Below are 27,957 nucleotides of genomic sequence, written 5' to 3'. Positions count from 1 at the left end.
GCTGATGTTTTTTTTTTGTTGGTTTAAAACTTTTTGGTCGTATTCAGAGGGATTGCCAGGAATTATATATATATTTTTTGTATGGTGCTTATCGTATACGAGTACATCCCTCACATATCTCTTTTTTTTTTTCTAATATTTTCAATAGAGTGTTTTACAATATTATATTTGTGCATATACATTAGATTACCCCGTAATGAAGCCAAATCTGGAGCTAATTTAATATAACTTACGATAACGGTCCAAAAATAGGTAGCCAAAATGTATCCGTTAAGGAAAAATATTCAATAAAGATTTTAAAAGGAACAAAAATCAAGAAAAACTAAATATATTTACAATTTTGTTGAAGTTTTGTAGTTTGTTTTTTTTTTGGCAATATTTGCATGAATCTTTCTATTTCTTAAGATGTTCTGTGACTTAAATATTAGTTTTTATAATATATATGTTTAATTTTTTTAAATGCACCAAGTTATATTACCTATATTCACTGAGAAATGGATCAAAATATTCATTTACAAAATTGGGTGTACTCATTAATGCTGAGCTGCACTCATTCATTCATTCATTTTCTTGTCATCTTAGTCCTTTTATTAATCCGGGGTCGCCACAGCGGAATGAACCACCAACTTATCCAGCACATTTTTACGCAGCGGATGCCCTTCCAGATGCAACCCATCTCTGGGAAACATCCACACACACATTCACACACACACTCATACACCACGGACAATTTAGCCTACCCAATTCACCTGAACCACATGTCTTTGGACTGTTGGGGAAACCAGAGCAGCCGGAGGAAACCCCCGCAAACTCAGGGAGAACATGCAAACTCCACACATAAACGCCAACTGAGCCGAGGATCGAACCAGCAACTCAGCGACCTTCTTGCTGTGAGGCGACAGCACTACCTACTGTGCCACTGCTTCGCCCTGAGCAGCACTGTAGATCATTAAAAAAGCTCAATTGACATTGACCAAAATGTCTGGTTTTCTTGCTTTCACTGAAACTGGAAAATGATCATAATATGCCAATGTTGATCCTCAGGTTTATCACAAATCACTGTGTCCATGCAGTTCACTGCTCTATTGTTAATATGCATTTTGGTTTACATTCCATATGTGTGTGTTTTTCTGGTAGGTTCAAGCACAGCTCTTACAGTTTGCGGCAAAAAACATCGGTCTGAATCCTGCACTTTTAACCTCACCAATAAATCCTCAACAAATGACCCTGCTGTACCAACTACAACAACTGCAAGTGGTGAGTCACACAGATCTCTCTTGTGCTCTCCACATGAATGCCAGCAGATGACATCTACCCACTGGCCTGTCTGCAGTGTGGTGCCAGTGTTTTCGATCCCCATTCACTAATTGATTCTTTTTCTCTATAATTCTCTTTATGTTCTTTTCTTTCTCACCTTGAGTGTTTTTCTTTTTGTGTCAGGCGTATCAGCATTTGCAGATTCAGCAGCAAATGATGCAGGCTCAGCGTAATGTCTCTGGTCCCATCAAGCAACAAGAGCAGCAGGTATGGCATGCACACACTCGATTTACTAGCCCTGAAAAACAACGGATATTTACAAGGTTACAATTAGGGCTGCACAATATCTCACAATGTGGGAATCTGCTATGGTCACATGGCTGGATCTGCATAATCAAGTTGGGATTCTAAGAAATACGAAACACCAATTAGAAAAGTGCAGTGCAGTGATTTATGGAATCACTGAACAGTTTAACCCTAATATAATAGTGTGAAGGATTTGTTTAACTTTATGTTTTTAAGGCCTGTGGTTGTAAGATTTCAAGTGAATCATCGTGGCACAAGAAATTCTGAAGTTTGCCACATTAACAAAGAATAGTTGTTTATTTATACAATGAATTCAGTTCAATTCATGTTTATTTAAATAGCACTTTTTACAATGTAGATTGTGTCGAAGCAGCTTAACATAGTTCTAGTCAAGTCCAGATTTCAGAGTTGAAGTTCAGTTCAGTTTAGTTTAGTTCAGTGTGGTTTAAATTTCACTGCTGAAAGTTCAAACACTGAAGAGCAACTCTACCGAAGCACAGCTCCACAAGTTCTGATCAAATCAAGACAGTGGCGAGGAAAAAACTTCCATCAACTGATGAAGTGAAGGAAAAAATTTTTTTTGAGAGAAACCAGGCTCTGTTGGGCACGACCATTATTCTTCTGGCCAAACTTTCTGTGTGGAGCTGCAGTCTAGGCGCCAGAGGCTGGAAAAGCTGAACGTCTATCGGGAGGTTAGGCTGGCCCACAGGATCAATGCGGGGACTCATTAGTACTGTGGTCTTTCAGCAATCAGTCTCATGCACTCCATTCCTTCATGACCACCACAGCATCAGCTCGTGATACGGAATGGTCCAGGATTATGGAAACCTCGGGATCATCTCTTTACAGGTCTTGGATCACATCTATGGTGCTGCATAGTTTCTAGGGGCCTCGGGATGAGTATCCCCAGGTGGAAATAGAGAATAAAGAAGATAATTAGTGTAGCTTCTGTTGATAGTGTATTTAAACAAGATGCAAAAATGGAGTGTTATAAATGAAAATGATAATTATTTACACAAACATATGAGAGTTTCTAACACAATGGCTGGTGTATTAAGACAGGAGGTTTGTCAAGCCAGCTCACCTGTGTGGAGCATACTCATGCGTCATACTGTTATGAGATGCATTGTGTGTATGCTTTTCTAAAAAGATCTTTGATCCAGTTTTGAACTGAAAGAGTATTTCTGAGCTTCGGACATTATCAGGAAGCCTATTCCAGAGTTTAGAAGCCATATGAAAAGGCTCGACCTCCTTTACTCAACTTTGCTATCCTACGTACTACCAAAAGCCCTGAGTTTTGAGATCTTAAAGAGCGGGTTGGATTGTAGCGAGATAGAAGGTTGGTTAGATAAACAGGAGCTAGATTATTTAAAGCTTTATAGGTAAGAAGCAATATTTTATAATCAATAAAGAACTTTACAATGAAGCCTCTGTGAACTTATTGTACATTTGAGTATTGAGTTTCTGTAACTCAATTCTGTAAAGCTCCACTAAAAACCATGAAGTGCTGTGGTTGTTTTTATGTTTGTTCTATTGGTTTTTATATATAAAAATCATTAATCTACAAATCATCTCACTCAAAGTGCAACTATGAATTCTTCACAAATAGAGTTACTTAATTCATCTTGTGAAATTATATTCATATTGCAATAGAAATCGCAGAAAACGAAATATAGCAATTTTTTTTTTTTTAATATTCTGTAATTATCTTTGAATAATTATAATGAATAATATTACCTTACTTATCTATATATATTATGAAACTTATTTTCTCACGCAGGTTGCACGTACAATCACAAACATGCAGCAGCAGATCCAGCAGCATCAGCGTCAGCTGGCCCAGGCCCTGCTCATGAAACAGCAGCAGCCTCCACCATCCTCTCACACAGGCCTGCACCAAAACCTTGGCAAGGCAAGCCAGGACAGCTTCACAGGTCATTCTCTGACTTCAGGCTTCTCCTTTTCAGATGTTTAGACTAAAGAGCTGCAGTCTTCTACAAATTATTTTAGATCATTTACACTCTGTTAGACATTATGGACCTCTGCATACTACTGTATGCTTGACATTGCATTTCACAGTGTCCACTTATGTTTAATAACAGTAATTTACATACCTGGAAGCTATCAAAACATCAAAGTGTTTTATTCTTGATAGTAACTTTACCGTATAATTCAGTAACTGATAATGTAAATAAATTACAACAAGAGTAACGTTCTCAAAGTTTAAACTTTTTTGTATATTGTTTGTTGTAAAAGCATCTTTATGCTAATAGCTCAATCTGTAATGTAGTAGTGCTGTCAGTTCAATATTATTATTCATAGGGCAAATCATTGATCAAAGGGAATTACTAATATGTGTATGTGATTGTGCATTAATCTCTGCTTCTCCCTGTAGCTGGTTTGAACCCGAACATGAATGTAAACTGTATGGAGGTGGGAAGTCTCTCTCTGAAAGACCCTCCTCAGCCTCAGTCCAGACTCTCACAGTGGACTCACCCTAACTCCATAGATTCTCTAACAGCAAGCACTCAGCACATGGAGGCAAACCTCAGTAAACACGGTATTCATTTTTTTTTATAGTATAGACTTGATCTTGTGCTCTCACTGTAGGAAACGTTTTGTCTATAGTTTATAAAGTCTGATCTGATAACCCGTATGTCTAACACACTGTTAAAGTCGTATACTTCAACAAACATTCCACTCCAAGAAAAGAACAATATAACAAACTCACGGGGTCACAATTTCTGTCTCTGAGACAGACTTAACTCCCTCTCAAGTGAAGTGCTTGCAGGCATTCCAGAGCTATTTTTTGCTTTGAATCAGAGGGCCTTTTTAAAAATTATGCCTAAACAGTATTTCTAGCTAAACCACAGCAGTTCACTAGAGCAAGTTCATCGCAGGGCTAAAGCTTGATCTTGTAATCTTCAGTTTTTTTTTATCTTTGATTACAGAAATGGCAGTTCAGTTATTTAGCATGTATCTGAGTCTGGTTTATTTGGCCTCTATAATACTTCTATATTTATCTTCCAGGTTCAATATCTGCTGCTCAGTCCCATGTGCCTGCTGGGAAGAGCTCTATGGAAGATTCCTTCAGCCCATACAATATGATGTCAAGCTCTGAATCACCCAGCAACACATTGGTGTCTCCGGAGAGCTGGACACAGGGCAAAAGTCCCAATGAGAAAATTGCAAGTGGCTCCAATATTAGCTGGCCTCCAGGTGAGCTTTGCCATAATATTAATCGGGAAAATAAATCTTCAAAGTATACAGTTGAAGACAGAATTAATAGCCCCCGTTTATTTTTTCCCCCAATTTCTGTTAACAGAAAAGATTTTCTCAACACATTTCTAAATATAATAGTTTTAAAAACTCATTTCTAATTACTGATTTATTTTGTCTTTGCCATGATGACAGTAAATAATATTTTACTAGATATTTTCTGGACACTTCTATACAGCTTAAAGTGACATTTAAAGGCTTAACTAGGTTAATTGGGTTAACTAGGCAGGTTAGGGTAATTAGGCAAGTTATTGTACAAGGATGGTTTGTTCTGTAGACTATCGAAAAAAAAAAAAATTAGCCTAAAGACTAGCCTAATAATTTTGTCCTTAAAATGGTTTTTAAAAAGTTTAAAACTGCTTTTATTCTAGCCGAAATACAACAAATAAGACTTTCTCCAGACGAAAAAACATTATCAGACATACTGAGAAAATTCCCTTGCTCTGTTAAACATTGTTGAGAAATATTTAAAAAAAGAAAGAAAAATCAAAGGGGGGCTAATAATTCTGACTTTAAATGTACGTGTACTAGATGCAGTAAAAATACATTTTGTGCTTCTATTTTTCACAGAGTTCTGCCCTGGAGTGCCGTGGAAAGGTCTGCAGAACATTGATCCTGAGAATGATCCTAACATGACCCCTGGAAGCGTTCCAAATGGCCCCACCATTAACACTAACATACAGGATGTGAATCGCTACCTGTTACGTGACAGGACTGGAGGTGAGGGATAGCTTAGGATCATTTATAACAGGGAAAATGACGGTTAAACTTTTAAATAAATTGTTAAGGAGCATTACACAGTAAACATATTTTACTGTTTTCTTCCTCTTTTGCTGTCCACTTGGGACATATGCTCATAATAGCCTCATCCCCATCTCAGAGTGGGACTCTGTCTTCTTCGAATGATTGGTCAGACAGTGCATTTAACTCACTGGCTCTTTTCTCTCAGAATGAGAGGGATGCTGATAATCCAGGTACATTCGTAATCCCGGACCAGCCCATGACCCACTCCCTAAACCTACTTACCCTTGCTTGGTCCTGTTCCTCATATTTTGGCACCTTACCAAGTCTTAGAATGTGATCTCCTAATACCTATATTTCCCTTGCTCTCTTCTACTTGTTTTATGTTCATCATTGCCAGAGACATTAATCTTACTCTTTTTTACTTATTGAAACTGATCCAAGATATTGTATTAATACAGATTTTGTGTCAGTCTGAGATTCATTCTAAAGCGGAAGGTGATTAAGAGTGAATGTTTTATTGTTGATTGATAGGACAGGTGGGTGGTAGGTGGTTTGAACATACCTAAGCAGACATTTACTACATTTAATGACTATTCTAAAAAAAGCTTTCGTTTGCTTGCTTATAGTGATATGTGTTACAGTTAAATTGCGATCAGTTATGAACATTGTTAAAATATTTATAATTATCTTATATTAAACAATTGATTTAGTAGAATCCTGTTTTTATCAAATTCATAATAATGGTGATGCTGCTTTTTGAATTTTTTGGTTTATTGATTTTTATTATTATTATTATTATTAATTTTAGTGGGCCTCGTTAAACATAAGTGGGTTCTTACAGAAAATTTTTCAAACTTTTATCACAAGTATATCGATTTAAACATTGCAGTTGTACTTCAGTTTTCTCTGTAAGTTTGTCAGTGCTATTCTTTAAGTACAATACAGCAGACTTGTTAACACTTAAAGTAGGGATAAGGCCAAAATATCATATCATATCACAATTTTTTTGGATTTATCAGTTTTACCATTGAAGTTTGAGCAATACAGCCCAACTAGTTTCCACGTCTGAAATCACATACTTCCATACTACGATATATGGTACGCAAAGAATGCTAAAAACTATATAGTACACTAAAAACAGTATGTAAGCCGAGTAGTATGTCAAGATTCATAGAATTTAAAAAAACAGTGGGCTAAAAATACCATGACGACCTCCTACTACCAGCGAGATTATGAAGTTCGCATATGATGGTGTCCCATGATGCCACGCGAGAGAATTCATGAGTCAAGGTGAAGCGTCTATAACTGATGTCGATGGGTCATGGGACAAATGGCAGATGTAGTACGTCCGAGTTCCATTCATACTATATAATCATACTTTTCTAATGGTCGTGTAGTAAATTCAAATGTAGTACTTAGTAAGTGGTAGGCGATTTCATGTTACATGGTAATAAAATAAAGGACAATTGTAATCACTTAGGCTAAAGTGATTTATTTATTTTCAAAATGAGTGATTCACAGCGGATCCACTTTTAGGTGCATTAAGTATGATTTTTAGGCAACCACAGATTGAAAAATGGAAAGTAAAAGATGTTGGGCACTTTTTAGCTCAGAGTTGATTTTATTCATCTTCAGGTGCTCGGGACACACTTTAAAACCGCGAGGAGCATTATTCCACTGTATTGTTGTAAAAATGAACTTTAACTGTTGATTCCTCACAGCCTCCACTTTAGACAAAAAAAAGATTTGGTTGCACTTTATTTTGATGGTCCATTTGTTGAATTTAAGTTACATTGCATCTACACGCCAACTAATTCTCATTAGGTTATAAGTAGACTGTTAGGTTAGGGTTACGGTTAGTGTAAGTTGACATGTACTTGCAAAGTTTCTTATAGTCAGTATCAGTATCAACAGATAGTCTACTAATAGTAAAATGGACCATCAAAGTAAAGTGTTACCAAAGATTTTACCTCATTGTTTTAAAGCACATCATCTTTGCAAAATTTGCTTCAGTGTTTGAGGGTGGAGGGTTCATGTTTTTCCAGGTCTGTGCTCACAACAATTGGGTTGGCAGTGTTTCATTCAGACTTCAACAAAAATTCATAATAGGGGCACTTAAAAAAAAAAAAATCATAGATGATTCCATCTTGGGCTCATAGTTTCTTTGAACTTCACTGTGTGTCACAAAAACAAAAACAAAAAATTAAATCAGCTTAATAGTCAAATGAGAGGAGTATGAGGAATCTGAGCAGGATGCACAGAAGACCCAATAAACTAGCAATGAGGAAAGCCACACTTTCATTTTTAAAAGTCTGTGTTTTGATTCCATCTACACTAAAATATAGCCTGGGAGTTTTCAAACTAAAATAGAGTCTGCAGCAAATCTAAAATCTCAGAACACATAATAGTGTTATTAAAAAAAACACCTGCTGCTGATATTAATTTGTCACCCTGTTTCTTCCTCTTCTCCAACTTTCAAGGTAAACTCTTGGAAATGAAGTCTACCTGGTCCCCTGGACCCATCTCCCACACACAGGCCTCTTTATCTCAAGAGTTATGGAAGGTTTCCCCAGGGACTCGAAACTCCAGTGCTCCTTCTCGCCCTCCTCCAGGACTGACCAACACCAAGCCCTCCTCCACCTGGGGAGGAAATTCTCTTGGCCTCAGCCAAGGCTGGAACAACTCTTACTCCTCAGGTAAATTCTCTATCCATCATAGTGGATCAAAGAAGTAAAACCAATAACACGGACCATTTATTCTCTGTGCAGTTTAATGTTAAGTTTAGTACTCCAAATGGGCAGAAGTCAAGAATTTAACAAAAATAATTCTGACTTGCCTGTATCCTTTTTGTTTTAGAAGGGGGAACTTGGAGCTCTGACAGTCCAAACAGAGGAAGCAGCTGGTTGGTGCTGAGAAACCTCACTCCTCAGGTGCCTAAAGCAGATCCATTTAAATCCTTAAAAAAACAATAACAGCAGTGTTATTTATTTAGATTTTACATGAGGCTGTTTTGTCACTTATTAGGTAATAAGTGTCTATTTTTGTTTTAGCATATTAGAAATTCTAAAATCATTAAAACTGTACTGTATACATGTATGTTGTTTTGCTGTTGCTTTCTTGCACTAAACAAACCTTAAGACAGTGTGTCAAATGGAAAAAAGTTTTCACTTTTGTCTGTCAACTTCTAAACATTGCTCCAATCAGAAGAAGCCATTGAACAGGCCTACTGTGAGAATGTTGTCAGTGCGTAAGAGGTGGTGCTTAGCTGTAGTCAGGGAATTCTTTTTATCATTTGACATTTTTGCTGTTTCAGTTAAAAAGTTCTAGATTTTTTTATACTTTGCAGTCTGAAGACATTGAGTTTGCAGACTGTGCTTCTGCTGTTTTTGGTTTCTTCAAACTTTTCTTTTAAAACTATGACCAACCAGTCAGAGAATATCGCATTTTAAATTTGCACTGATTTTAAGACACCCACTGTATTCATTAATTAAGCCGCCTCTCCCACCTACTTAGTGGTGTTTGGAACAACTTGTTAAAAATTGTTTAAATGTCCAGTTTAAATTTGGAAATGCAGTTCATTTACACTTTTGGCCAGTGCACAGTAGTATATTCCAGCCTTTAAATGTATTTTTGCTTGAAAATAAAATCACGAAAACAACACTGACAGTCACAAAGTTTTTTTGTTTTTTATGTAGAATATGGTGTGTTTGAGAAACCCCCGGACAAATGTAATAATATCTCTTTGTTGCACACAGATTGATGGCTCCACTCTGCGGACTCTGTGCATGCAGCACGGCCCTCTCATTACCTTCCATCTGAACCTGACACAGGGAAATGCTGTTGTACGTTACAGCTCCAAGGAGGAGGCTGCCAAAGCCCAGAAATCCCTGCACATGTAAGAGCTCAAGCTTTTCTACTTCATAATTCTCTGACTACTTTCAGAGAATGTTCCAGATCAGATTTGGTTCTGTTTTTAAAATCAGAAATCTCAACAAAAATGTGTATTACCCAAATACAGTTGAAGTCAGAATTATTAGCTCCCCTAAATTATTTGACTGCTTGTTTATTTTTTCCCCCAATTTCTGTTTAATGGAGAGAAGATTTTTTTCAACACATTTCTAAACATATTAGTTTTAATAACTCATTTCTAATAACTTATTTATTTTATCTTTACCATGATGACTGTAAATAATATTTTACTAGATATTTTTCAAGACACTTCTATACAGCTTAAAGTGACATTTAAAGGCTTAACTAGGTTAAATAGGCAGGTTAGGGTAATTAGGCAAGTTATTGTATAACAGTGGTTTGTTTTGTAGATTATCGAAAAGAAATATAGCTTAAAGGGGCTAATAATTCTGTCCCTAAAATGTAGTTTAAAAAATGAATAACTGCTTTTATTCTAGCCGAAATAAAACAAATGAGACTTTCTCCAGAAGAAAAAATATTATCAGACATACTGTGAAAATTTCCTTGCTCTGTTAAACATCATTTGGAAAATATTTAAAAAAGAAGAAAAAAATTCGAAGGGGGCTAATAATTCTGACTTCAACTGTATATTTAATGCTGTATATAATGCTATTTAATGCTCCCCCTTTTTTCGTTTGCAACTACAGGTGTGTGTTGGGTAACACTACTATCCTGGCAGAGTTTGCCAGCGAGGAGGATGTGAACCGCTTCTTTGCACAGGGCCAGTCCCTTACCCCCACCACTAGCTGGCAGGCCAGCCCAGCACCAGGCTCCAGTCAACCCCGACTGGGCAACCCTACTGCTAGCCACCCCACAGGCCTCTGGAGCGGAGGAGGAGGCACCAAGACAGTCTGCAGTGCTGGGAACAGCAGCAGCGGAAATGGAGGCGACATGCTCTGGGGTGGTGTGCCACAGTACTCCAGTTTATGGGCTCCCCCAAACGGAGACGATGCCAGGGTAATCGGCAGCCCCATCCCAATAAATACTCTGCTCCCAGGAGACCTGCTGAGTGGAGAGAGCATGTAGGATGCATCAGACATCATAAACCAACAAAGTCAAAAGACCCAACGGATCAAATCTCAAGCAAATCAATGTGGCGATAATCACTTTTTGTCGAACTCTACCAGAGGTTGAAGGGGAGACAGCTGCAAACCTCCAACTGCTGTTTTTTTACGTCAGACTATTTGGTGTGTTCGTGGATCTTCGTATTCAAAGACGTTGACAAACATAAATCAATAGAAGCAGAGCTTTTTGATGCTTTTTTTGTTTCCAAAGATTGTTTTTGTTCAAAACTGTTGTTCAGGAGAAGCCACCAAAGTGGCAGCCATCTGAAAACGACCCAGGCACAGTGAGACCTCATGACACCTTTCCCTATAATGACACTCTTCTGATGATTGGAATGATCCTTGTACTTTTTGGTTTGAAAATCTGCATCACTTTTTCACAACTATTTAGCCGTAAGTGCTCTCTCTCCATGACCTCCTAAAGTTTTATTTTATAAGAACAACAACATCAACCAATTTCCTAAGTTGCACAGTTCTGTTTCTGAGCCAGCGAATAGGCCAGAGCTAATGAGCAGTGGCCTGTCAGCATGACTAATCACCAATGATACGTTTCGTCTTTAATTCTGTTCGTAATTAAAAGGGAGCTGCACTGCTCTGTTGCGTTTTACTCACACTCTTTTTTTTTTTTTTTTTTCGTTTAATATGTGTATGGTTAAATAAGCTGAATGTTAAGCTTCGATTTAGATGAATGAATGTCATTGTGTCTGCTGGAACTTGACCAAGCATCTGTGTGTGAGTACTTTACCACTGTTAAAAACACTCAGTGGATGCTTTTTAATGATACCTAAACGACTTCAGTGCTGAATCAATCAAACGCTATTCAGTTACTATGTGGTCAGCCATTTTTAATGAGATGCAACAGAGAATTCATTCTGATGCATTGTGCAATAGAAGCCAGAGACGCTTTCTTCCGTCCACACTGAAGCTTACTGAAACTGTTTTTTTTCTTGTTTTTGCTGAAGACTATAGCAGAATTGAATCTTTAGACTCATTTTTCCGCCTTGCCTTGAACTGTTTGTCTGCCTTTCTGGCTGTTCACTAGTATATTTGTGGAAAGGAGGAACTGTTAACTGTGTTTGTCATCACTCCATGCGGTTTACCACTTGGCATGTGTGGGATGCCACAGTCTCCCAGCCACATCTCTTCACCAAACAGAAATGGAATCCAGAGCGGGAGACACATGGCTCGGAAGTCAGGCACAATACCAAATACAATGCGTTTCTCTTAATGCAGTACAGAATAAGAGATTCTTGCGTTTGGTACAAACATAAAAGACATGTACATTTTATAAGTCACTTCTTTAAGAGGTATTAGCAAAGCACTTATTACAAGAGCAGTGCTCCTTCTGAAAGCCAATAAATCAGTTGATGGAGCGTATTGTTAAAAAAAAATGAAAAGAAACAAAAAAAAATCTTAAGGCAACTTTTAACTGTTACCTTTTTTATATATACACCTTACTGGTATTCAAACGGCTCATTTGTTTGTCGTCCATCTCTGATCAATAAACTTTTCAGACTATTCCGAATTAAGGGACGAACAAAAACTACAATCAGTTGAAACTTGCAATGTATGTTTTTTGTGTCTGTATATTTTCTCTTCTCACTCTACCCAAAGTGAATGTCGTTGTTGCTTTGATACAGTCAAAAGACTTTATTCTGTCCTGAGGAGGCACTTCAGTTGGATTGGATTTGAAAAAGAGGCTGTCAGTGCCTCAGTGTGGAAACTGATGGAGGATATTTGATTCTCAGTAGCAGATTCCTCTGTGGAATGAAGGAAAGGACATTATGATGTGATGATGATATGGACGGACGATGATGTGATGTTTGCAGTAGTAACTTAGGTACAGATCTTCAAATTTCCCTCGTTCCATCTGGGATGACGGCTCTCATGCAACCTAACCCACTCCATCCCTCTTGTGGTTTTGCTGGAATTTAAGACTGAATGGAATCGCCAGTGTTGTATATTATGACTTTTTTTTTCTCCACACATTCTGTTGGTCTTCATTCAGCGTTCTTTAACTGCCTGCAGCGCATGTGGATACACTTTAAAAGAGGTGCCTCGGTATACTTATCCTGTGTCACGGATGCAAATGAAGATGCTGTGATGTAGGCCATGTTTCGTGTGAAAATAACTAGTTTTTGTTGTTACAGTGTTAGATCATTTAGAATAGGGGCTCTTTTATTGATGTGTGTGTGTGAGTGTGTGACCTAACCCTGGACATCCCACCTCTAACTCAGCTGCTAACATCCACTCTTTTGTGTGGCCTCACTGAAGCCAACCCTGTTATCTAGAAAAGCTGCCCATACTTGAAAAGCCCTGTCCGAGCAGTATTTCTATGGACAGACTCTTTCTGCCATTGGCGCTTTAACTACAGCACACGGCATGCTGTGACTATGCAAAGTGAGAAAAGATGGGCTTGTAATGTCAGCCCTGTGCCAATCTGTGGCTTTGAAAGGAAGTTTAAAAATTGTGCAGTCCTCCTGTAATATTATCTTACATACACAAGACCATTGACGTCCTTGTTGAACTTAGGGTGTTTCCTGACACAAAGCATTTTGTTCAAATTCATTTCGGGAGGTCTGCACACCAATTGTGCTGAATCTGATAGATCTCGTTCACTACAATCTCAGGGCATGACAAGATGAACCATTTATGTTTAATGAAAATTGATCGTTTTGAAGATTTATCAATTTCAAGCGGGTCTACGCATTCAGTTATGTGTGTACAAATCTTACAAAGCGTACATGAAAGAAACACGACAGAATATTTATCAATGGGGCTATACATTTTGGAGGGTGGCTAGTTAGGGTGTTTTCAATCCTGATGAACAGGAATTGTTGGCGAGTCGTCAGTAAATGGGACCTGCGTATTGTACCTCTCTGCTGCTGCTTGTGATGAATTCCCCTCATGGTCTCACGTGCCAATGTATGCATAAAGATATATAGGTACACTGTGGCATTGCTGACTTCACATCTTAAATTCCAATGTGTGGTTTTGTTGTAGAGCACTTCTGTTTGAAGGCACTTTGATGATTCTTGTGTGTTTGAGGTGGGATTGGGTTTGAAAATGGGTTGAGGATACGCTGATTATTTGTGATAATCTTGTTGCTGTCATTAGAAGAATAACTAGCTAGAACTTTTAACAGCATTGGGGGTTGTGGTGTGCTAATGGCGTACAGATAATGAGTAATCCCTGGTACTTTTGTTTTGTTTTGTTTTTTGAATACCAAAAAATGAAATGGCATTTTATTATCTTTTATATTAAACAAAAACAAGTAAACACTGAAGGAGAAAAAAAACATTTCAAAATGCGCATCTTGCAGATGATATCTCCTGTTTGCTGATCACATCCTGAAGGTTGATGGCAAGCTGGAGTGCCTTTTAAAAAAGTTTGTTTGTAAAAAGAACTGTACAATTGTCATCTCAGTTCATTTCACTGTTGCCTGTGTATGTAACTGCCTTGTTCCAAATTCAGTCACAGCTGACTGACAGTGAACCACAATGTGACTGAAAACATCACAGGATGTCTCTGGTGACACCAGCATAGGTAGACTATGACTACAGTTAACTTTATTCTCTGTATTATCATGTTTATTTTGTAGAAAAAATGCTATCAGATCTCCAAATCCTTCACTTTTAAAACTCCTGGGTAAAAAATGATTTGAAAACGAGCAATAGGGTGTGTCATCGGTGGGAATTTGCCTAAAAGAAGAAAGTGATCAGCGATTGATCAAAACCAAACAGTCTTACTGAGGGGGTTGTGTGTTTGTTATATGGACTAAAGACATCCATGCAGTATTTGTGGATAACTTCAATCATTATGTTGAACCCCATCATTCTGAACAACGTTTCTCTTTAGGCAAAGAATGAAAAATCATAAACATATCAAAATCTATATCTCCACCAATACTTGAATTAAAGCACGCCAATTGTAAAATGTGAATTTATTTTTTCTTGCATTTTGTTTGGGTCTGACACCTTTTAATGTATTTGTAACATTTTCACAAATAACTTCTCAACAAAGAGACATATTTGGAATGCGTGAGTTTGAGTGCTTTAGTTCATTTGCTCTCTAAATGCTGATTGTTGTTGTTGTTGTTGGGTGTCTGCCAGCAATTATAATCCATTTTGTTTGTTATACTGCTTTGTGTGTGTGCGTGAATGAGTGCACTGAGTGTCTTTTTCCCTTGCTTGTACTCAAAAAAATAATTGCAGGGGAGATCATGACAATTTTTGTGTCAATGTTTACTCAAGGACTTCTTTTCATCCTAATGTATGAAACCTGTAAAATTGTATTCTCATGGTGGTTTTTATTGGGAAAATACCCACAAAGGTGATCATTTACATAGTGTTTTCATTTCAGTTACGTTTTCATTTAAATTTCAGTTAGTTATTTTTTTTTTTTTTGCTCAATTAAAAAATCAAAAAAAATAAAAATAAAAAAAAGATCAAAACTCTTTTTTTCTCTCTATAAGAGCCTATCATTTCAATTCTGAAGAGTTTTTTCGTTTTTTTTTTTTTTTTTCAAATCTTGAATCCAAATTTTTTATTTATTTTTTTTTTCAAATGTCTGAATTTGCAAAAAGAAGAAAACAATCTACAGACAATGACATCAGTTTAATAACACGAAAATGAAGTATGCTATTGCTGAACTCTGGGGTTGTTTTAGTGTCACTTTTTATTTTTTCCTCATGAATTCTGTTGTTTATGTTGTATGTTGAACTGATGCTGATGTCTTTGTTTTCTTTAAAAAAAAAAAAAAATGATTCTGTCTTGCACACTGACAAAAGACTTGGATTTTTTCTCAGGAAGATTAGGGGTCCAGAGTTCCAGTTCCATTGTTAGGATGTTGATTATCATGAGAATTTAACTAACTGATTAACAAATCAGAAAAAAGATTTTAAAACAACAACAAAAAAGATCAACTCTAAGCACTGAAGGTTATGGATTTGAAAAAAAAAATTATGTTTTGAATTTTAATCTGTAGCAGACATTTACCAAATATTAGATATTAAAGAACCTATGCGTTTTATTTCTTAAAGTAGAGTACTTATGAGATGTTTTTGTATCACTTTACATGCAAATAGAATTTTGTTTACTGGTTAGGTTGTGGAAGGACCTACCACTGTTTGATTTTTACCTTACCTGATGTTTCCCAACGAGGTCCAGTGTCAAATGCTTGATATTCCATTCTCTTGTCTTTTTATAGTTTGAAAATTCATTAGAGGCCTGTATGCAAAGGCCTGAAAATTGTAGATCAACACATAGAACTTGAACTTCTACTAGATTTACGTACTAGTTTTTGAGTGTGGGTTGAAAATACTCCATCTAGGTTTAGACTAATGTTAAGATGTTGTGAAAGGATTAAGAATCTATGCACATGTTTGAGAGGACTGTATGTCCAGACATGCTATTCTTACAAGGATATCTGGGAGGGGGGAGGGGGATCATGCACTTGTTTCTTTGTATAACTTTTATTTGAATCAGCAGATTTTAGTGTCATCACCATGCTCTGCGTCTCAAGATGTGAGCTTCAACAACCAAGCACTGTGGGTTTATTCCAATCTGTGACATTCTTGTGTTTAAATGGAATGATGGGTTGGATGGCATCTTGTGAACTGTTGCTCTATTGTTCAGATAGAAACCACATGACTGTACTGAGATTCAACAGCTTTTAAATGTTTTTCCCTTACCCTTGATAGAATGTGATTGTTGAGGACACAGAAAAGTCTTTCCATGTTGTATGGAGATTATTTCAGCCTATATTAATAAATAGCATTCTTTTCTCTTGAACTGTGTTTGTGTTTTATTGGGAAATATGTAATGCATGTTTTTTTTTTTTTCCTCAGAGAACTCTGACCTTTGTGGGAGTTTTACTTTATTATATCCATCATGCTAGTACCAGGGGTTTATTCCAGAGAGCTGGGTTAATTTATCACTTGCTAAACCCTAACTCTCAGTCTGATCTCACTAGGAAACGTATTTACGTTTTGTGAATTTAGTGGCTAATTAATTTGAATTCGGATTCAAATTCATTTGAGTTCAGTCACATGTAAGTGTACGATTTTAAAAAGCAGGATGGCGTCCAACCCTACTCCTAAATCCAACCTACTGTCATAGGGGATGAGCAAATCATACTAATGTTTACAAATGTGATTGTGCAAATACTAATTAGCCACTAAATCTAAAAGTTACTAACCCAAAACCAGCTTACCGTGAGAACTTCAGTTCCAAAACAACTGAGTGCAGTTAGTATAATCAACCTCTTAAAGATAACCGTGAGTTAATGCACACCCACTCGCAAACCTGAAGACATTTTCAGTGGATCACTGAATTCACGAGTCACCATGGAATGTCGCAGTGAGGAAAAAGGGGCAACTTTATAGAGTTGGAGGTTTTATACTGGCATTTGAAGAATAAAGCTGATTGTAATGAAAAAGCAATACAACAACTGCATCAACGAAGTAAATGATTTTCGTAGAAAAGATAAAGCTGCCATTTCATGTATTATATATAGCCTACAGAAAAATGTGTGGGGTAAAGAGAAAAAAAAAGCAACCTTTACATGAGACTTGCTGTGGAGGAGGGTCTGTATGCGGACTGAAAGATTAACTGAAGGGAGCATAACTTGATATTATGGAGACCCACATTGTGGGTGCAAGATGGCACTGTACCTATCAGTTATTTCTGTCTAGACCTACTCCACACCTAAACCCCTTCATCAGTTATTAACAACTATGCTTACCACAACCCTAAACCCAGCCATCGTTATTAACGTCTACACCTTCCCCAAACCTTAACCCAACCATCATAGTATTAACATCTAGCCCTACCCCAACCATCACAGTTATTAATGACTACAGCAGGGGTGTCCAAACTTGATCCTGGAAGGCTGGTGTCCTGCTAAGTTTAGCTCCAACTTGCTTCAAAACACCTGCAGGAGGTTTCTAGCAGAGGTGTGGACTCGAGTCATGTGACTTGGACTCGAGTCAGACTCGAGTCATGAATTTGATGACTTCAGACTCGACTTGACAAAATATAAAAAGACTTGCAACTCGACTTGGACTTGAACATAAATGACTCGGACTTTCACTTGGACTTGGGCCTATTGACTTGTAAAGACTTGCTACTTTCTATAAAAAGCCCAAAGATAAAAAGTATGTTGACACAGAACGCTCTATCTCTGCGTGTGTGTGCGTATGTGACAGAGAGCATGCACGCATACTTTCGACCACTAGCGCTTTGTGGCGCACTTCCGTGTTTTTGCACCAGCGGGAAATTTGAAGATGCCATTTTTATTCTGACTCAGAGAGTGAAATAAACACATCCGCGATCTGCTCCTTTTGTTTTATTCAGCGGATTTACAACATCTGTCAAAGGTAAGAGACTTTACTACTCGCAATGTGTTACTGTTGTGCAAAAGCATTGTTTTACTGTTGTGTATAAGTCAATGAACTTCAGTTTTTTTTAAACCAAATTTACCCTCTCGTGATTTATATCATATAATTATGAATGAACATGGCTGTAATTTATGTTTTTGCACTTGGTGTTTGTGTCAATGCGCATATTATGTTTTATCTTTGTGTTTTGCCCATCCTCTGACAGTATTTTCTAACTATTTAATTAGTAGTAACATTAATTACATGCCATAATAACTAGATATATAATTTATTTTTAAAGCTCTTAAAACTGTAAAAAAAAAAAAAAAAGTTTTTTGTTATTTTCTGGTGACATTTTGCAATAAGGTTTCTTTAGTTAATCTATGTACTAACATGAACTAATAATGAACTATACTTCTAAACCTTTATTAATTATAGTTTAACATTTACTATTGCATTATTACAATTTAAAGGTATACTTGTTAACATTAATGTTAATGCACTGTGAGTTAACAAGAATTAACCAATCATTTTATTTCCATTAATTAAAGCATAAAATAATGAATACTGTAATGAACTGCACTGCATTGTTTGTTCACATTAGTACATGCATAAACTTAATTAATTAATACAACCTTATTGTAAAGTGTTACATTTTTCATATTTTGGATTAATACTATTAATTTTATTTAGTATTTAAAACCTTAAAGGTATTTTTATTATTGTTGATGTTATGCATCTTAGCAATATTTTAGTCATCTATTTGGTTTTTAATTAAATTTTTTATTGCGAGATTGTAATGTAATGCATATATGTTGTTGAATTTCTGTTTGTTTGTTTTTCTGTATTTCCCCCTCTATATTTAAGGATTATCTACTATTTTTAAAGTACTTAAAACCAACCATCTAATAAAAAATACAATTAACAATCACATTTTTTTATGAGTGTCTTTGTTCCTGTTTTGTAGGATTTTTATTTTAACAGATTTCATTTGAAAACACTTAACTTGATCATTCAATTAAAGTTTTACCTTTATTATTCCATCACTCAATGAGATCATTTAATTGTGAGTTGAATTACTCCATTTGTAATTGTTTTTAAATAAACTAAAAACGAAGACTTGTTTTATTCAGTTTGTTGAATGTGAACTTCTCTACATATTAAAAGATATTTAAAACCACTATGAATGTATTTAAACTAATATTTAAATTCATATAACTGTTTCACTGTGGGTATTTCTATTTTAATTTATTTAGCACATTTATTGGCTATTCAAACATGAAAACAAGTTTTAGATACTTTGTGGCTCTAATAAATGGTTAAACATAACAATATCCCTGCAGAAAAATCCAGCTTAAACCAGCCTAGGCTGGTAAGCTGGTTTTAGCTGGTCGACCAGGCTGGTTTTAGAGGGGTTTTGGTAATTTCCAGGCTGGTTTCCAGCCATTTCCAGCCTGGTCTTAGCTGGTCAGGCTGGAAACTGACCAGCAAAATCCAGCTAAAACCAGCTTGATCAGCCTGGTTTAAGCTGGACATAGCTGGTTTTAGCTGGTCATCTCCCAGCCTGACCAGCTAAGACCAGGCTGGAAATGGCTGGAAACCAGCCTGGAAATGGCCAAAACCCCTCTAAAACCAGCCAACCAGCCTAGGCTGGTTTAAGCTGTTTTTTCAGTAGGGATTTTTGACAAAATGTTCTAAAATGATTGTTTACAAGTGCCTAAGTGGGATTCGAACCCCATTCTTTATGAAAAGAAAGAAAAATCTGATTGGCTCTGACATTACTTTCACCAGTGGGCAGGTACTTCAATCTGATTTGCTGGTCTCTCACGCGCGTATTCAGTCTCTCTGCGTTTGCTTGAGTTTTGTCCACACTGGCGCTTCATAATTTTCCTGCTTTTGCTCTCCAGAGACCCTCCTCATAAATTGATTATTCCAGAATGTTGATATGGTTTATATATTGCTAAACTATTTAGTAACAATACACGAAAAACTATGAGGTTAAGGTAAATTCTATAATAAATACTAGTGTTTTTGAGAGTTAGGTATACTGCTTATGTTTAAGCCTAGTATTATTTACAAGTTGTTAATGAATGCTTCAGCATACTGTGGTATTAAGAATAGTGAACTGATAAAATGAAATACAGAGTGTTTTACTACAGTAAAGTGTGGTGAATTGTAGTATAATATACCCAATACTGTAAAAAAAACTACAGCACTGGGTCATTTGTTTATATTACACCTGTGTTACCATAGCAACTATAATATTACCCCAAGAGATTAATTAAAGTACTTTACTATAGTACTGTTCAAAACCCTGTCCATGCCAATATATGTGTTCAGGGGCCCTGTGGAACAGCTTTTCCTCATAATGAAGAGGATGACATGGAAAATGTCCTCCACAATCTCATCAATAATGTGGAAGACAGCAGAGACTAGTTCACTTTATTTTAGTTGCCATGATAAAATGGGATTGATAGTGAGATTTATTTTAAGAGTGAATAGTACAGTAGGCTATAATGCCAAATCAAGTTTTTCCTTATTTTTATCACAGTTACATTTCTGCTTGCGTTGGTTATATTTTTGTTTAAATGTTTTTTATTTGATTAGTATGGTGAACCTTTTGGATGTTTAATAAATGTTTGTAAAACAAAATGCATTCTTTACATCCAACCTCTATTCTCTATGTCTTTAAGTGTTTGAAACTGGAAATATCTCATCATAAAACATACAGCCAAAATGTTATGGTTTATTAGATAAAAAATTCAATATGTAAGTCTATTTTAATATTTTGGTTATTGTTAATAAGTAGTGCCTTAATATAAATCATATCAAAAAGCACAAAAGGAAGAGGAAACACAAGACACAAATTCTGTATATAATCTCTGAGAGCGCGCAGGAAAATTTGCGCGTGAGCAGCGCATATTTGAGAGCTCGCAAGCAGTTTTGTCCACAAAGGAAATCGGTGCACGAACATCACACAAGGTAGAGAGCAAAGTTCTTCATTGTTATGTTAAGAAAACAACGTTATTGTTTGTATGAAGTAGCCTACTTCATTGAGAATATGTGCCACAATTTTACATTGCTGCTAGACAGATTTGCATCTCCATCTCTTTAGCACACACGAGATTCAATTGACAAAATACCAATTTCACTCAATTTTACTTTGCAGCATACAGGAGTTGTTGGTCTACTGCTGCCTCATTGAGGTTGTTTATGTAGTTTTAGTTAATCACAAGTTGATCACCGAAGACATAACATAGCACAACTAAACTTAATGAACTAGACAGCAGTAGACCTGCAATTTCTGTGTGATGTGAGGCAAAATGGACTCTTTTTTTGGTGGAACTCATTCTTGTGCAATAGGCTGTGTAGACGAGACGCAGCACTGTTTAGCACTTTTTCAGAAAATTACATTTGTATCTTTATATATCTAAGCAATGTTCTTTCATTAAAAAAAAAGGTTTGTTTAATAAATACAGATCTTACAGCCATACATAATATGTTTAAATTTTATTTTTCTGTTAAAAAGACTTGAAAAGACTCGAAAATCAAACTATAGGACTTTGGACTTGACTTGAGACTTGTTGCCTTTGACTTGGGACTTGACTCGGGACTTGCCTGTCTTGACTCGGGACTTGACTCGGGACTTGAGGGCAATGAATTGAGACTTACTTGTGACTTGCCAAACAATGACTTGGTCCCACCTCTGGTTTCTAGTATATCTAGTAAGAGCTTAATTAGCTGGTTCAGGTGTGTTTGATTAGGGTTGGAACTAAACTCTTCAAGACACTGGCCCTCCAGGAACAAGTTTGGACACCCCTGGTCTACACCTTCTCCAACCCTAAACCCAACCATCACATTTATTAACGTACAGCAGCGAGTTGCAGAGGCTTTCATTCTTGACGTGCTCACATACTGTTATTTGCAACCACTGAGGGCAACTGTCATAATAAAACGGATTAAGTCAGTGAGTAGAGTTACTAAATCAATGAATATAACAATATATCAAATGAATTGGTTGTGGATAAATTTGGAGGAAACTCATGAAAACATTTGGTCAAAATGTTCTCTGGTAGGGTGTTATGGTGGCGCAGTGGGTAGCATGATCGCCTCACAGCAAGAAGGTCACTGGTTTGAGCCTCAGCTGGGTCAGTTGGCATGTCTGTGTTGGAGTTTTGCATGTTCTCCCCATGTTCGTGTGGGTTTCCTCCGGGTGCTCCGGTTACCCTGATAAGTCCAAAGACATCCCCTATAGGTGAATTGGGTAAGCTAAATTGTCCGTAGTGTATGAGTGTGTATGGATGTTTCCCAGTGATTGGTTATGGCTGGAAGGGTTTCCCCTGCGTACAGCATATGCTGGATAAGTTGGCGTGTTCATTTCGCTTTGGCGACCCCAGATTAATAAAGGGACTAAGCCAAAAAGAAAAATAATCAATGAATGTTCTCTGGTAAGTTTTTCCACCATCTTGCCAACAACATCTTGTTGTGACATCTCACATGATTCAATGGGATCTTGATAATTGTAAGTTATGCCTTTAACTTACTACAAGGTACACCCCTTCATATTTCACACACATTACTGTACGTAGACAGATACACTTGCTGCTGAGAGCACCTTTATGTTTATATTCATGTTAATTCCGCAGAGCTGTGCAATAGAATTTTGCATATTCAAGCTAGTGTGATCGTCTGTGGACTGCAAGACAAGGACGTAACATGAAGGGGGCGTAACTTGTAGAGGTGTAATTTGAAGTTATAGAGACCCACATGTCAAAACTATATTGTCAGCAAGATGGCACTGTACCCATCAGTTATTAGCATCTAGACTTGACTCAAAACCTAAACCCAACGACCATCACAGTTATTAGTGTCTATCCATGCCACAACCCCTAACACAACCAACATCATTATTAACATCTACACATTTCCCAAACCTGAACCCAACCATCATTGTTATTAACGTCTACACCTATTCCACTGTGCACATGCTGCCGCGAGCTGTGGAGGCTTTCATACTTGACACGATTGCCATTTGCAACCATAGTGGGAGACGCTGAGTAGGCTAACTGTAATGACAAAATGGATGAAACAGTCAGCAAGTGAACATGCTAAATAAATAATAAAATAATATATAAAATGCGGGGCGACGCGGTGGTGCAGTGGGTAGTGATGTCGCCTCATAGCAAGAAGGTCTCCGGTTCGAGTCTCAGCTGGGTCATTTGGCATTTTTGTGTGAAGTTTACATGTTCTCCCGGTGTTCGTGTGGGTTTCTCCCACAAGTCCAAAGACGTGGTATAGGTGAATTGCGTATGCTAAAATTGACCATAGTGTATGTGTGTGAGTGGGTGTGTATGGAAGTTTCCCAGTGATGGGTTGCAGCTGGAAGGGCATTCGCTGTGTAAAACATGCTGGATAAGTTGGTGGTTCATTCTACTGTGGCAACCCCAGATTAACAAAAGGACTAAGCCGAAAAGAAAATGAATGAATATATCAAATAAATATTTTCTGGATACATTTGGAGAAAACGCATGTAAAACATTAAAGTGAGTCACTGTTGGAAACCACTGTCTATCCTCCTTAAAATATGTGGATTATCTTTAATCTTTGAGTATCATCATGATGTTTTGTTTAAACTCTGAATGCTAGGGTAGGGCAACTGCAATAATATTATCAAGCTACGAGAATCGTGTATTTAACAGTTTCTTCTCCTTAGTGTCAGTATAGAGCACATGTTCACATTAGCACCGCACTGTCCTTTCTTAATACATGGATTTGCTCGACGTGTGATGCTTATATATTCCCAATGTCTCTTTAAAAAATGCATTTGCCAATAATATTCAGAAATGGCTCTTTGCTGAAAAAAGGTTTCCGACCCGACCCCAGGATTAGGGTTCAAGCAAAACTTCTGGACACCGGCACTCTAAAGTATAATTCAAAGTTTGTTTAAATTATACATATCATACACTAGAGGGCAGCATTGAACTATATTTATTTCTATTCTTAAATGAGGATATCATTACCGGTCTACTTCGGGTCTTTGCAATTCCTAATGTTTATTGTATAAACATTTAGGTGTTAGTTAATATTCATTACCACTATTCGATTAAACAGGTGTAAATAGTGCTAAGTTATTTAGGTCTACTAATGCATCTTTTCTTTATTTATCAGAGAATACAAATGAATCCCACACTTTTTTCTCTCTGAGCTATCTCTGATTATTATTTCTTTTAATAAGCTTGGCAGTTTATAGAGAATCTCTTAAGGCTCAAAATGTGTGTGTGGGTGTTTTATGCTATAAATAACTAAGGCCTATAGGTTACCATGGCAATACATCCTCAGGACCAACACCAACAGAAACGATGGGAAAAGCATTTACATTTACAGACTATACTCTTATTAATTACAGTTTTTCTCAATTGAAATTTGTTATTTTTAAAACAATAACTTTAGATATCTGAACAGTTAGATTATAGTTTACATCAGTATGGCATTTTTATTATAGTTTTAAGCAAATTGCAAATGCTTTGGAGCATGTGTGCAAACAGTAAGCACAATTTTCTGTAGTTTGGAGAAAAAAAAATTGCATATGGCTTGTTGATTATAACTGATAAGTCGATTTTCATTTAAACTTTATTCATTCATTTATTCATTTTCTTTTCGGCTTAGTCCCTTTATTAGTTTTTCTCTATTGGTTTGGCTCATTACATGGAATTACAGGAATTACATTCTCAAAACAACATGGACAAACTTCCAAACCACTCGGCAATTGTTCACAACAGACTTGATTTTCTCATTCATTTTATCAAATTGCAAATGTCTAAGTACATCTTTGCAAATGATTAAGTACAGGTAGCCGACATTTAGCACAATTTCCAAGTGAATAGATCTAGTTGATCTAAACTGATTGTTGATTTTCAGTTTAATGAATGTTCTCTCCAAAATATGTCAGCGTCATTTTCTTGTATATGTCATTACATGCACAATAGTCTGTTCAATTGTCAAAATTAGTCAAGAACACAAAAAGTTATTCATGGTATTGTTTGTGTTTTATATTACAGTATATTTTGTTTTATCAAATCAAATCACTTTTATTGTCACAGCAGCACAAGTGCTGTGATGAGTGAAAAGCTAAGGTGCTGGCTCCAGACAGTGCAAAATACAGACAGTGCAAAATACAACAACATACAACAGCATACTCCCAAAAAAACAGGACAATGTAAAATTGGCAATGTTGATAGCAATATTTACAATGAAAAGGTGTCCACATAATTGTAGGCAGTATTGATTTAAGTATGGATTGGTTAAAGTGCAGTGCATGTTACATATTGATGGTGTGCAGTGAGGGTATAGAAGAGTTTGTGTGGGGTGTGTTAAGTGTTCATCAGCCTGATAGTCTGAAGGAATATACTTTCCTTCAGTCAGCTGGTGCGTGACTGGATGCTGCGGAACCATTTGCCTGAGGGTAGCAGAGAGAAAAGTCTATGGCTTGAGTGGCTGGAGTCGCTGATGATTCTCTTGGCTTTCCTCATGCACCACCTGGTGTAGATGTCCTGGAGGGAAGCTCACCACCTACTACGCGTCCAGCACTTCGCACAATCCTATGTAGGCCTTTGCGATTGCTGCTGGTACTGTTTCCATACCAGGTTGTGATACAGCCAGTCAGGATGCTCTCCACAGTGCAGGTGTAGAGGATGAGGGGGCTTTGTTCTGATGTATGGAAATTACTTTATGTGTGTGATTGATAATGGTTACAATTTCCTTGGCGGTATAAGTGCAATGTGTGAAGTCAAATCTAAGAGGCTACTCTTAAACTGAAATCCTTTTTATAAATTTTATACATTTATTTTATTTAGTTTTATACACAATTGCATTTTGTCAAAAGATTAAAAAGAAACAGGGCTAAAACTGAAAGGTGGACATGAGGGATATTTTAATGGTCCTCTGCGATAGTGACAAAACAACTAAACATTTTGACAGTGCTTACGCAATGCCAAAGGGGCAAAAGATTTTTGGGGTGCTGACAGTCTAAATTAAAAAGAAATTTAGTTTTGACACACGAGCGAAAAGTTTTGGGAAAGATATGGGCTTTTGCAAGTGAGCTATAGTGTTGTGCTAAACTGTAAGAATGTTTTGCAAAACAATCTTAGAGTGTTGAGAATGCAATTGCTGTTTCAAGAAATGAGCCAAACCAAATGAGAGAAACTGTAATCCGGGGTCGCCACAGAGTAATTATCTGCCCATTTAAACTGTAAAGCTCTAAATATGCTACCAAACTTGACTGATAAATAGATGACACAAATTGTATTGCAACTATAGATCATTTAACAATTTAGCAGATATTTCAATCAATGTCAATATCAGATATTTGTTGTGTAAACGTGCTTATACTCATGTTTGATTATTGAATAAATTGCTTTGAGTGTGATGGCTTTATTGATGGAAAATGATGGCGAAGATGTGAAGTGTTTGACAGTTTAAATGAGAATTGACTCAGTTTTTATCAACAAGTCATATGTAATTATTTTTTGTCCAAACTACAGACAAATTTACTTACTGTCTGCACATATGTGCCAAAGCATTTGCAATATGCTTAAATCAATAAGAAATGCTACTCTAAAGTAAACAATCAGCTAATCATTCAGAGATCTAAACTTATTGTTTTAAAACATACAAATTTCAATCGAGAATTTAGCCAAAACAACTGAGAAAAACTGTGATATTCTCTTCTCACACATTGTTTTTCACCTAGTATGGAAAAGGCACATTGCAGGGCAAATAATTTTCTACTGGAAAATATTGTCTGTTTATTTTGTATAAAATAATAAAATATTAAAAAATAAATAAAATATCAGTTTTTTTTATATAAAAACGAAATAAATATTTATATATATTCAATCACATTTACATAATTAGATAAGAGAAGTAAAGATAATAAAGATTGAATAATGGGTTCAGAAATCTGTGTGCCTAGTCAATGGTATGGCCAGATTGTGGTCCACTCCCATTATCAATTGTACACTAATTATTAATGAACTAATAGCTAAGTATTGATTCATTCATTTTCGGCTTAGTCCCTTTATTAATCTGGGATCGCCACAGAAGAATAAATGGGCAACTTATCCAGCATATGTTTTACGCAACGAATGCCCTTTTAGCTGCAACCCATCACTGAGAATAGTTAAGTATTGTTTAATTAAATATTTTATGGCAAATCATTAATTGACAAGCAATATTTATGATTGTGCGGTTGACTTTATTTTAATCATGTAATTTCCCAAAATGATAATAAGAGTGACCTTAAATTTATTGTTATTTATTGTGGCAGTGGCCATTTAGTACTTACACAAATTTCACCGCTACGCTGAGAGCAACTTTACTCCAGACAGTTCTTCTGTAATTTGATGTATATCTCTATAGTGGTTAAACAAGAAATATAATTTGTTTTTAGTATAACTTATTACAATAATTATTGGTTTCAAAGCAAAACTATTTGATTTAGTGAAAAATTCGGTTTTGTAAATTTATAAAAATTTTATTACATCTGATTTTATTTTACAATGCGGCCAATATTCTTTTAAATGAGCATCTTCATGTTTTCTGTCGTTGTTCACTTAATTTTAAACTTATTACTTTAATAAAAGTATTTATATTACAAACAATTGAGTGTTGCACTGTGCTGCCATGAGATGGCGACAAAGAACATCAGCTGTAAAGACATTTACTGCTGAATAGATGCATCTGTGAGCAAGATCCAGTTTTGCCATCACTTTAAGACAATAGGCCTAGTTCTCAAGTGATATTTTTTAATCACTCAGCTGTCAAACAGTTCAACTTGAGATTTGAATCCGTGGTGGAAAGACACAAAAAGGTTGTATTCTTGTACCATATTATGCCTATGCAATCACACTCAGACCTTCATCAAAGGTACAAATCTGATCCATAAAAGCACCACTACAGTGA

At 36.4% G+C, this 27,957-nt stretch overlaps 1 protein-coding gene across 2 annotated transcripts in view; it reads left to right on the top strand.

Annotated features, from left to right (window-relative positions):
- tnrc6c2 (trinucleotide repeat containing adaptor 6C2) overlaps positions 1–16,411 on the top strand; it is a 55,990-nt gene extending 39,579 nt beyond the window's left edge. Inside the window, exons 11-21 of one of the 2 annotated variants that reach the window (XM_087257138.1) lie at positions 1,138–1,257; positions 1,441–1,524; positions 3,344–3,497; positions 3,959–4,123; positions 4,594–4,782; positions 5,413–5,562; positions 5,706–5,816; positions 8,067–8,282; positions 8,443–8,516; positions 9,342–9,481; positions 10,203–16,411. In XM_087257138.1, coding sequence (XP_087113264.1) covers positions 1,138–1,257; positions 1,441–1,524; positions 3,344–3,497; positions 3,959–4,123; positions 4,594–4,782; positions 5,413–5,562; positions 5,706–5,816; positions 8,067–8,282; positions 8,443–8,516; positions 9,342–9,481; positions 10,203–10,581 — 1,782 coding nt within the window. In that variant the 3' untranslated portion in view covers positions 10,582–16,411. The remainder of the gene's footprint in view (positions 1–1,137; positions 1,258–1,440; positions 1,525–3,343; positions 3,498–3,958; positions 4,124–4,593; positions 4,783–5,412; positions 5,563–5,705; positions 5,817–8,066; positions 8,283–8,442; positions 8,517–9,341; positions 9,482–10,202) is intronic. The other variant, XM_087257139.1, reaches the window with a different exon arrangement.
- Positions 16,412–27,957: the final 11,546 nt, after the last annotated feature.

The sequence above is a fragment of the Danio rerio genome, chromosome 6 (genome assembly GCF_052040795.2).
Source record: "Danio rerio strain M-AB ecotype USA chromosome 6, GRCz13ab, whole genome shotgun sequence".
Lineage (NCBI taxonomy): Eukaryota > Metazoa > Chordata > Actinopteri > Cypriniformes > Danionidae > Danio > Danio rerio.
The sequence above is the reverse complement of the archived record's forward strand: the minus strand, read 5'-3'. Positions and strand labels throughout refer to the sequence as shown.